General features: G+C 43.4%; 1 protein-coding gene across 1 annotated transcript in view; it reads right to left on the reverse strand.

The window, feature by feature from the left end:
• Positions 1 to 12,255, reverse strand: part of LOC137496903 (serine/threonine-protein phosphatase 6 regulatory ankyrin repeat subunit A-like) — a 67,330-nt gene that overhangs the window by 15,931 nt on the left and 39,144 nt on the right. The window contains exon 2 of the mRNA XM_068228306.1: positions 7,921 to 8,026. Coding sequence (XP_068084407.1) covers positions 7,921 to 8,026 — 106 coding nt within the window. The remainder of the gene's footprint in view (positions 1 to 7,920; positions 8,027 to 12,255) is intronic.

Here is a 12,255-nt window from a genome sequence, read left to right on the forward strand (position 1 = left end):
TCTGGAATATAATACTGCATTGTTTTCCATATATCCTGTATTTTCTTCTCCTGAATAGGCAGTCTTTCTCCTGGATATGCTAACTTTGTAGGGAACGTTATGACACTCATTGAATTCCTGATACATAGATTGAACGTATGTACCACTAGACCGTCAATGAAATCTCGAGCTTGAACAGTATTCGGCATTTCACTTGAGTATGTGAAGTGACTGAAGAACGATATCTGGAACGATTGTTTTTGGTCTCGTGGCAGTCTGCGATTCATTGATTCCACAGATAGGCAATTTTTATAAAGAATGAAGGCCACCAATATTTGATGTCAATAATATCTTTGGATTCAACCATTTTAACTGTAATCTTTCTTTGACTTGTGGACAGTACAATCATCCCTGTATAATCTTTGGGAACGTAAATTCTGTCATTTTTCCTTACCACTCTTTTTACTGCAGCAAAATGCCTGTCATTAGGTAAATAAGAGTGTCCTCTTTGAGGAAAATACTGATTAATTGTCTGAAATCTGCCCATAGTCACCAAAGCTAAGAAAAATCGTATGACCGTATGGTTACGATTTTGTCCAGGGCAAGAGTCTGAAAACACATGGAGGTGTTGTACCGAATTAGGCATTTCATTGTTAATGAAGTCCAAAAGAAAAGAGACAACCTCATTCGGACCTTTATGTCCTTGCCCTTCATGATATGTATAAAACTTCGTCTTATTAGGACCCAGTGATGTGACGCTAAATATATTCACTGTTAACTGACGGAAGTAAAAAATATCCTGCACAGGGATATCTGGCAGGGGCAAATTTTGCATAAAATCGAATGTAATAGCAGCAATTGAATGGTCTTCCAAGCATTTCTCTTCTCCATGTCTGTATATTGCACGTTCCCGCTCATTTCAATAATAGGTGCAATGTCTGCCAGCTGGATGCGTGGAACTGCCGATTGGATACAACAAGCCAGTTCATTTTACGGATAAAGTGCACATGTCAGTGACAAGTGCTGTTTCTCCAACAAACTATTATTACCAGGCAGAGCTACCGGATAAAGCAATGCAGTGACGTGTGTAGTGTCTGCAGAAAACGATAGATCTATACTTAAAGACTGTATTACTTGCCTTAACTCAATTTTGGCAAAATCTTGACATGTGTCGTTAAAAAAAAAAGAAAAAAAAAACCGATTCAAATGGTAAAGAGGTCAGACCAGTTTTAACAGGGAAAAGTTTCGCGCACTCAGGAGAAGGTCATGTTCTGTCGGGGCCAGGCGGTAGTGGTATATCGTAATACTAGACCGGCTGGCCCTTGCAGGGAATAGATGAGTCAGCACCAGGCATTACTTTGCATAATGTTGTGCTACTAATTTTATTTTATTTTGTTCATCCTTTCAGGATCGCGAGTAGTATAAGAGGAGAGTTCGGCCGCCACCTCCGCAGAGGCCTCCTCCTCCGCCTGCTCCTCAAGCTCTCAGGAGAGCCTTCCTCCTCCACCTTCTCCACACGCTTTCGTGAGAGGCCTCCTCCTCACGCTGGCTAAGAGCGCGACCCTAACCCCACATCCGCCACCTTGGAGGGGCTTAACCTAACTTTTTAAGCGTAAGAGAACTAGCCTAACCTCATGGAATGGACTAACCTCAGTTTTACAGTCGGATGTCCTTCCTGACGCTTAAGAGAGCGCCCCTAACCTCACATGCGCTATCTTGGAGGGGCTTAACCGAACCTTTTATGCGTAAAAGAGCTAGCCTAACCTCATAGACGAGCCTAACCTCGGTTTTACGGCCGGATGCCCTTCCCGACGCCAATTGCACAAGATGGCGGCTATACATGGCTCCTTATGAGACATCGCCTAACTTTACAACCGCTATCTTCGAGGGGCTTACCTAACTTTTGACGCACAAGACAGCAAGCCTAACCTCATGCAAGAGTCCTAACCTCAGTTTTACGACCGGATGCCCTTTCAGACAACAATTACACAAGATGGCGGCTATACATGGCTCCTTATGAGACGCCTTAAGGGTGCTTGCGCAAGATGGTGGCTGCAAGATGGCTGCTATACATTGGCCCTTATGAGACACCCTTGGGATGCTTGCGCAAGATGGCGGACACAAGATGGCGGCTATACACGGGTCCTTATGAGGCGGCTTAATGGTGCTTGCACAAGATGGCTTGAGACACCCTAAAGATGCTTGCGCAAGATGGCGGACAGAAGATGGCGACTAAACACGGCTCTTTATGAGACGCCTTAAGGGTGCTTGCGCAAGATGGCTGCTGATCTTATCAAGAAAGCTAGCTTAGGGGCTAATGTGGCGTGCTAGTTCGATTCGTTAAATTTGGGGCTTAAATGAAAAATGTCTCGAAAACGGTGTGTCGTAAAGCAAAACGGACAAAATTTATCTGCCTAATACGTAGGTTCGCAGAATAAGGAACATGATAGCATAACAAAAAAATAGTCTAATGATGAGATCAACGGTTCGGTTCCTATTTAAGCCCTTTTGCATTTAGTCAGTTTTAGCTTGTATTGAAGCAAGTCTTCGTAACTTGATCAGGTGTTGGTATGGCAGAGAGTATAACATACCGTGCTGGTTCGATTAGTAAATTTGGGGCTTAAATGCAAAATGTTCAATATCTCGAAAATGGTGCATCGTAGAGCAAAACGGACAAAATTTTTCTGCCTAATACCGAGGTTCGCAGTAACAGGAACATGATAGCATAAGATAAAATAGTCTAATGATGAGATCAACGGTTCGGTTCCTACTTAGGCCCTTTGGCATTGACAGCTATCTAAGTCTTCAAGATGGCGGCTGTTCTTATGAGACGGCTTAAGAGTGCTTGCACAAGATGACTGCTGCTTTTATGAGACGCCCTAGGGATGCTTGCGCAAGATGGCGGCTATACACCGCTCCTCATGAGACGGCCTAGGGATGCTTGCACAAGATGACTGCTGCTCTTATGAGACTCCCGAGGGATGTTTGCGCAAGATGGCGTCTGCTGTTATGCATGCGGTAGAGGGTAATTTGAAATTCGACGTGCTCTTCAAAGCTACGTTCCTTTTGACAGTGGCCATCTTTAATCAACAGAGCACCGTGTTGCCATCTTTAGCTAAATATGAAATTGGTGGCGGCAATTTGAAAACTTCTACGTGGTTTTGATAGCTGTCAGCGACCATCTTTAAACAACAACGCAGCGTGCAGCTATCTTTACGTCACTAAACCTTATCGTTGTGGATGGTAATTTAAAACATTCCGCGTGCTTTTTTGACAGCTCCCATCTTCAATCAACAGAGCATCGTGCTGCTTTCTTCGGCTACTACCTTTCAAGTGTGGTGGTGGGTAATTTAAAATTTTCGTTAGCTATTATCTTTAGACAGTAAAACTTTATTATTGCATTCTCATCTACCATCTTGAAAGAGACTATCCTTAGTTTACGACAAGATGCCCTTCCCAACGCTAATTACCACTTAGAGGTTACTACTCAAGATGGTGGCTGCTGTTATGACCTTCTCCTCTGATAACATGCATCGCGAAGGAGAGAGTGAGCACGTGCTGCAGTGATGACGTCATTGTGCATCTTTAGACTTGATCGTTTTCTTAAGAGTAAGAAGGCAAAGGAACGCAAGAAGTATGCATCATGAAAGCAAGAGTGAACATGTGCTGCAGCGATGACGTCATAATAGTTGTGCATGTTTAGATTTGCAGATTACAAAACAAGTGAATGAAACATAACAAGACTAGAATCGAACACTGTACTCGACACAACATGTGTTTAGAACATATCAGGGATAACTTTGTTCTAAGAAGATCAGATTACCAGACTTTCCTTGTAGGGCTAAAGGGTAATAGGCTAAAGGGCTAATGGCCAGAAGGGCTATAGGGCTAATGGGCTAATGGGATAACGGCCTAATGGGCTAGGGTGCCTCTCCTCTCTTTATCCGGGCTTGAGACCGGCTCTACATCTAGAGGCGGAGTTAACACCCTCAGGATGGGAAAATGTTGGAAAATAATCTATACGAATATAGCTACTCGATCGACTATATACTACAGAAGGATGACTCAGGTGAGGGTAAGCGCTGGGATTGTAGAAAGGTGTTTAAGCTGTTGTACTATCGATAGAAAGAGAGAGAGAGAGAGAGAGAGAGAGAGAGAGCTATTACTTAATAATACGTACACGACGTAATTCTTTCTCTATTTCAAAAATATCTGCTTTGTACTCTGTGTAACCAGCATCATGATAGGCTCTTAGCAGTTGCAAACATTTTACGAGTACGTTGGGGTCTTTACAGTATCTTATGTCTACATATTGTAACAGAGGCTTGTTGTGAACTTGAGCCTATATGCAGACAGTTGATTTGTAGGGATTTGTTTTGGTGTATACATGCTTCATCAGTAGCGTTTCTAGGTACAAACTTAACTTGTTTCGATAGCAATGAAGCGTTGAAATTTTCTTCTTCATTGTCTTGCATCTCTTCTTTAGATGTTTGTACTGCGACAGAACGTGTAGTAGGCTTAGAAAATGAAGTAGAATCATCAAGCTCTATTGGCAATGAAACATTGAGATATTATTTTTCTTCTACTTTTCTTTACTACTGTTTTGATCAACATCATTATCCTTATTATCAAGATCATTATCTTGCCTCTCTTTATCTTGAAGTTTATGCTTAGTAACAGAACTTGTAGCAGGCCTGGACAACAAGGGAGAATTATAAATCTCTCGCAGAGGTGTACTTTTTAAAATAAATCACTGTGCGCTTGACTACGGTTGAGCTCTTCGTATTTTCTTCTCGACGAAGCTACATTACACGCGGCTTCATGACGTTGAGCGTTGTATGCGTTCTTGAACTCTCTTCTACAACGTTTGCATTGAAAAATTGTCCTATATGATATATCGTGACGTCTCCTGTGATAGCTTTGGGAAAATGCTTTCCCACACTCTTTGCAAATATACATAGAAATAGGTTTTTCCATGACGAACTTTTATCTTCTGCTAACAGATTCTTCTTTAAATCTGCTAGACACTTGTTACTTGCTTCTTCGATGATGCGAACAGCTTAGCGATTAACAGTAATCTAACCCAAAAGCGTATAACCACGGTAGCAACAGTGAGGTTTAACCCCGTCAAGATGGTAGCAGTGAGGTTAGCGATGTTCTGTTGTTGGATTTTAAATTCCGCGCTACGACACGCATAAGTTCGCAGCCTTGACTTTTTGCGCCGTGAAGATGGCAACAGTGAGGTTAGCGATGCTCTATTGTCTTTAAAAATGAGGGTAGGGTCCGTCAAGATGACACCTGTTAAAAACGCACGTGGCTTTGTTTACAAACAAGAGCACGTGGTCGTGACGTCACGGTCGACACAACATGTGTTTAGAAAATATCAGGGATACCTTTGTTCTAAGAAGATCAGATTACCAGATATTCCTTGTAGGGCTAAAGGGTAATAGGCTAACGGGCTAAGGGACAGAAGGGCTATAGGGCTAATGGGCTAATGGGCTAACGGCCTAATGGGCTAGAGTGCCTCTCCTCTCTTCGATTCTGGTCTTGTTATGTTTCATTCACTTGTTTTGTAATCTGCAAATCTAAACATGCACAACTATTATGACGTCATCGCTGCAGCACATGTACACTCTTGCTTTCATGATGCATACTTCTTGCGTTCCTTTGCCTCCTTACTCTTAAGAAAACGATCAAGTCTAAAGATGCACAATGACGTCATCACTGCAGCACGTGCTCACTCTCTCCTTCGCGATGCATGTTATCAGAGGAGAAGGTCATAACAGCAGCCACCATCTTGAGTAGTAACCTCTAAGTGGTAATTAGCGTTGGGAAGGGCATCTTGTCGTAAACTAAGGATAGTCTCTTTCAAGATGGTAGATGAGAATGCAATAATAAAGTTTTACTGTTTAAAGATAATAGCTAACGAATTTTTTTAAATTACCCACCACCACACTTGAAAGGTAGTAGCCAAAGAAAGCAGCACGATGCTCTGTTGATTGAAGATGGGAGCTGTCAAAAAAGCACGCGGAATGTTTTAAATTACCCTCCACCACGATAAGGTTTAATGCCGTAAAGATAGCTGCACGAAGCGTTGTTGTTTAAAGATGGCCGCTGACAGCTCTCAAAACCACGTAAAAGTTTTCAAATTGCCGCCACCACATTTAATATTTAGCTATAGATGGCAGCACGGTGCTCTGTTGATTGAAGATGGCCGCTGTCAAAAAGAACGTAGCTTTGAAGAGCACGCGGAATTTCAAATTGCCCTCTACCGAATGCATAACAGAAGCCGCCATCTTGCGCAGTAGCCTCTAAGCTAGCTTTCTTCATAAGAGCTGCCGCCATCTTGTGCGAGCACCCCTAGGCCGTCTCATGAGGAGCTGTGTATAGCCGCCATCTTGTAGCTGCCATCTTGCGCAAGCATCCCTAGGGCGTCTCATAAGAGTAGCAGTCATCTTGTGCAAGCACCCTTAAGCCGTCTCTTAAGAAGCTATGTATAGCCTCCATCTTGTAGCTGCCATCTTGCGCAAGCATCCCTAGGGCATCTCATAAAAGCAGCAGCCATCTTGTGCAAGCACCCTTAAGCCGTCTCATAACAGCAGCCGCCATTTTGTAGACTTAGATAGGTGTCAATGCCAAAGGGCCTAAGTAGGAACCGAACCGTTGATCTCATCATTAGACTATTTTTTTCTTATGCTATCATATTCCTGATACTGCGAACCTCGGTATTAGGCAGAAACGTTTTGCCCGTTTTGCTCTACGATGCACCATTTTCGAGATTTAACATTTTGCATTTAAGCCCCAAATTTAATAAATCGAACCAGCACGGTATGTTATACTCTCTGCCATACCAATACCTGATCAAGTTACGAAAACTTGCTTCAATACAAGCTAAAACTAACTAAATGCCAAAGGGCTTAAGTAGGAACCAAACCGTTGATCTCATCATTAGGCTTTTTTTATGCTATCATGTTCCTTATACTGCGGACCTACGTATTAGGCAGAACAATTCTGTCCGTTTTGCTTTACGACACACCGGTTTCGAGATATTTAACATTTTGCACCCGAGAGCGTGAGGAGGAGGTGGAGGAGGAGGCCTCTGCGGAGAGCCGGAGGCGGAGGTGGCGGCCGAACTCTCCACTTATCTCGCGATTCCCGATAATTATTATCGCGAATTCCCTCGCGCCAGCGGTTACCACTACAAGTGGGAGCTATTATTCCAATTAATTCAAAATCGTTTCAACATTGTGTGTAGCCTCGCGATTCCTGGCAAACGCCGATTATCTGGTAACCTCCAGACTCCAAAACGCAGCGAGCACCGCGTGAAGGGCACAATACTCCGAAACCCACCGGACGGTGGTCGCTGTGTGGAGTGTCGACTTTGCCAATCACAGCTTTTTTGTTTATTATAACTGTATATTTGTTTTGTTTACTACAAACAACACAGGGTCCAAGTTTGATGTGACCTCTGTATAGACCCTTTGTTAATAAATGAATATGAAAAGTGAAGTAGCGAGGTGTAAAACTGTAGTAAAAGACGTTAAATTCGTAGTATTCGGAAGAGGGGAAGTTAAATGTGCATGAGCCATGAGCGATAAGCAATGTTTGGAATTGTTGGCATTTGAGGGTTGGGTGTTTGGATTAGTTGTAAGTTTTACCTGATTTGATGTGGTTTAGAGAACTTTGGAACTGTTTGGAATTTGTATACGAAGGGCTGGATGTTTGGGAATTGATAGTCTTGACATGAAAATATAATGGAAGGAGATCTAAGCGTATACGTGTAAAATGGTTGGTGTTTTGACTTGCGACACGGGGGAATGGTGTTTAAGTGTAAAACTGTGATACTTGTCGATCGCTGAACAACGAATTTTGGAATAAAGTCAAGTGAACAGTTCACCTCGACTCATATCTTGTCCTTGTAATTTATTAGTGTCTAATTACCTTCCATATTCACTTTACCGCTTTTCAGCTTTTCTAGCAGTCTCTGTACTTCATTTTTATCACTGAGCATAATTGCTTCACACAACCTCCCAGTGGTCGATCGACTCTGGAAAGGAAAAGAAAAATTACTTGTTATCGTAATAATATAAACTTATCTTCCTTATTCTATCACATGTAGAGTTTCTCCTTAAGTGTATACATGAATATAAATAAAATCGTAACGACCGTGTGTCTATACATTGACTATTTTGGCGAAATTTTCATTCAGTTATCCGTTTCAGGTATAATAATGACCATCTGCATACTTTTTTGCTTTGGTGTCTGTCTGTTTGTCTCTTTGTCTGAGTCCTTATAACTTGAAAACTACTGGATATATTTCTACTAATCTTCATTATTAGAATCCACCTGTCCTTGGGTACGTTTTAGGGCCAATATTGTTTTTAAATCCATGAACTGAGTGGAGGTTTATACGAAATCGAAACCGTGATTTTGTACTCCCACAAAATACACACATCCAAACTTAATGAAAATCTACCTGCCTTAATGGAAATGAATTTCTAAAACTATTTTTCTCATGTGCATCATTTCGATAGGTTTCTTAGTTTTCAGTCGATTTGTCTGTTCGTCCGTTTGTTGAGTTCTTATAACTGGGAAACTACTCTATATACACTGACTGACAGAGCAAATGCAACACCAAGAAGGAGTGGTTCGAAAGGGATGAAAGTTGGGGAAAAAACAGAGACGGCACGGACGAATAATTGATGTTTAGTTCAAACCGATATGCAGGTTACACAATGCGCACGGCATCGACTCAGTAGGATGTAGGACCACGGCGAGCGGCGATGCACGCAGAAACACGTCGAGGTACAGAGTGAATAAGAGTGTGGATGGTGTCCTAAGGGATGGTTCTCCATTCTCTGTCAACCATTTGCCACAGTTGGTCGTCCGTATGAGGCTGGGGCAGAGTTTGCAAACGGCGTCCAATGAGATCACACACGTGTTCGATTGGTGAGAGATCCGGAGAGTACGCTGGCCACGGAAGCATCTGTACACCTCGTAGAGCCTGTTGGGAGATGCGAGCAGTGTGTGGGCGGGCATTATCCTGCTGAAACAGAGCATTGGGCAGCCCCTGAAGGTACTGGAGTGCCACCGGCCGCAGCATATGATGCACGTAGCGGTGGGCATTTAACGTGCCTTGAATACGCACTAGTGGTGACGTGGAATCATACGCAATAGCGCCACAAACCATGATGCCGCGTTGTCTAGCGGTAGGGCGCTCCACAGTTACTGCCGGATTTGACTTTTCTCCACGCCGACGCCACACTCGTCTGCGGTGACTATCACTGATAGAACAGAAGCGTGACTCATCGGAGAACACGACGTTCCGCCATTCCCTCATCCAAGTCGCTCTAGCCCAGCACCATGCCAGGCGTGCACGTCTATGCTGTGGAGTCAATGGTAGTCTTCTGAGCGGACGCCGGGAGTGCAGGCCTCCTTCAACCAATCGACGGGAAATTGTTCTGGTCGATATTGGAACAGCCAGGGTGTCTTGCACATGCTGAAGAATGGCGGTTGACGTGGCGTGCGGGGCTGCCACCGCTTGGCGGCGGATGCGCCGATCCTCGCGTGCTGACGTCACTCGGGCTGCGCCTGGACCCCTCGCACGAGCCACATGTCCCTGCGCCAACCATCTTCGCCACAGGCGCTGCACCGTGGACACATCCCTATGGGTATCGGCTGCGATTTGACGAAGCGACCAACCTGCCCTTCTCAGCCCGATCACCATACCCCTCGTAAAGTCGTCTGTCTGCTGGAAATGCCTCCGTTGACGGCGGCCTGGCATTCTTAGCTATACACATGTCCTGTGGCACACGACAACACGTTCTACAATGACTGTCGGCTGAGAAATCACGGTACGAAGTGGGCCATTCGCCAACGCCGTGTCCCATTTATCGTTCGCTACGTGCGCAGCACAGCGGCGCATTTCACATCATGAGCATACCTCAGTGACGTCAGTCTACCCTGCAATTGGCATAAAGTTCTGACCACTCCTTCTTGGTGTTGCATTTGCTCTGTCAGTCAGTGTATTTCTACCAAACTTCATATCTGTCGGTGGGTAGGTATTAGGGTCAATATTATTTATAAATCTCGGATCGGTTGGGGTTTATAGGAAGTGGAAACATTGATTTTACTCTCCTATATGGCCAACCTTAACAGAAAATACCAGCCATAGTGGAAATCCATTTCTAAAATATTTTTTCTCGTGTGCATCTTTTGGATGGTGTTACGACCCCCGCTAAATGCTACGTGTATTTCCTACCTTCGCATGCTGCCCTTTCTCCGAGCACGCCGCCGCTGCTTCACTCACTCTACTGCTATGCTAACAAGGTTATTCCACTGAAGCTCAACTTGTAGGATTCCAGCAAGGTATAGCATATATCATGGATTCTGGAGGTCAAATGGACTGTATCGCGATTGACCTGTCTAAAGCATTTGATGGGGTGGATCATGGGAGACTACTGGCAAAAATGAGTGCAATTGGACTAGACAAAAGAGTGACTGAATGGCTTGCTATATTTCTAGAAAATAGATCTCAGAGAATTGGAGTAGGTGAAGCTTCATCTGACCCTGTAATAATTAAGAGGGGAATTCCTCAAGGCAGTATTATCGGACCTTTATGTTTTCTTATATATATAAATGATATGAGTAAAGGAGTGGAATCGGAGGTAAGGCTTTTTGCGGATGATGTTATTCTGTATAGAGTAATAAATAATTTACAAGATTCTGAGCAACTGCAACGTGACCTCGAAAATGTTGTGAGATGGACAGCAGGCAATGGTATGTTGATAAACGGGGTTAAAAGTCAGGTTGTGAGTTTCACAAATAGAAAAAGTCCTCTCAGTTTTAATTACTGCGTTGATGGGGTGAAAGTTCCTTTTGGGGATCATTGTAAGTATCTAGGTGTTAATATAAGGAAAGACCTTCATTGAGGTAATCACATAAATGGGATAGTAAATAAAGGGTACAGATCTCTGCACATGGTTATGAGGGTGTTTAGGGGTTGTAGTAAGGACGTAAAGGAGAGGGCATATACGTCTCTGGTAAGACCCCAACTAGAGTATGGTTCCAGTGTATGGGACCCTCACCAGGATTACCTGATTCAAGAACTGGAAAAAATCCAACGAAAAGCAGCTCGATTTGTTCTGGGCGATTCCCGACAAAAGAGTAGCGTTAGAAAAATGTTGCAAAGTTTAGGTTGGGAAGAATTGAGAGAAAGAAGAAGAGCTGCTCGACTAAGTGGTATGTTCCGAGCTGTCAGCAGAGAGATGGCGTGGAATGACATTAGTAGACGAATAAGTTTGAGTGGCGTTTATAAAAGTAGGAAAGATCACAATATGAAGATAAAGTTGGAATGTAAGAGGACAAACTGGGGCAAATATTCATTTATAGGAATGGGAGTTAGGGATTGGAATAACTTACCAAGCGAGACGTTCAATAAATTTCCAATTTCTTTGAAATCATTTAGGAAAAGGCTAGGAAAACAACAGATAGGGAATCTGCCACCTGGGCGACTGCCCTAAATGCAGATCAGTATTGATTGATTGATTGATTGATTGATTGATTGATTGAAAAAAAACAAATCTGCTGCCGGCCTACTCCGTTCATCACGTGACTCTGACGTCATCTTTTTCTCCATGCATCGCCCTCTACGCTTGCTGTGTATGCCTGTGCTAACTTCTATTGGACACGTGATTTCTGCAACATGCTGGCTTTCTGCTTCTCTATTCTTGACGTTTCTATACCGCTATATATTCTCTCCTCCACCGCTCTAAAATTGAGTCTGCCTTCGTCTCGGAGTGGTGGAACACCGAACAACTGTGGTACGTTTATATTGTCATTACCATCTGGGCAATAATTCTTTGGATTATTTGGTGAGCATGTCCTATCATGACGTTATTTTGTCATTAGACTCTTCTTTTTTTTGCCATCTGCCCCGGTTTGAACTTTGCTTTCGCCAGCTTATAACGGCATCATAATTAAATATGCAAGAATTTATTTTTACTTAACCCTGAAGATGGTTTTCCGTGGTTTCCCAATTTCACACCAGGAAAATGCTGGGGCTGTACCTTAATTAATGCCACGGCCACTTCCTTCCAGCTCCCAGGCCTTTCCTATCCCATCGTCGCCATAAGACCTATCTGTGTCGGAGCGACGTAAAGCCCCTAGCAAAAAAAGAAAAATCTACTTAACATTTTTAAACACGAACTGTACTACGGACAATGGAACCGTGATCTCACGTTATCTGCTTCGTACGACCAATGCTTCTTTCTGAAA

Source organism: Anabrus simplex, chromosome 6, assembly GCF_040414725.1.
Source record: "Anabrus simplex isolate iqAnaSimp1 chromosome 6, ASM4041472v1, whole genome shotgun sequence".
NCBI classification, from domain to species: Eukaryota; Metazoa; Arthropoda; class Insecta; order Orthoptera; family Tettigoniidae; genus Anabrus; species Anabrus simplex.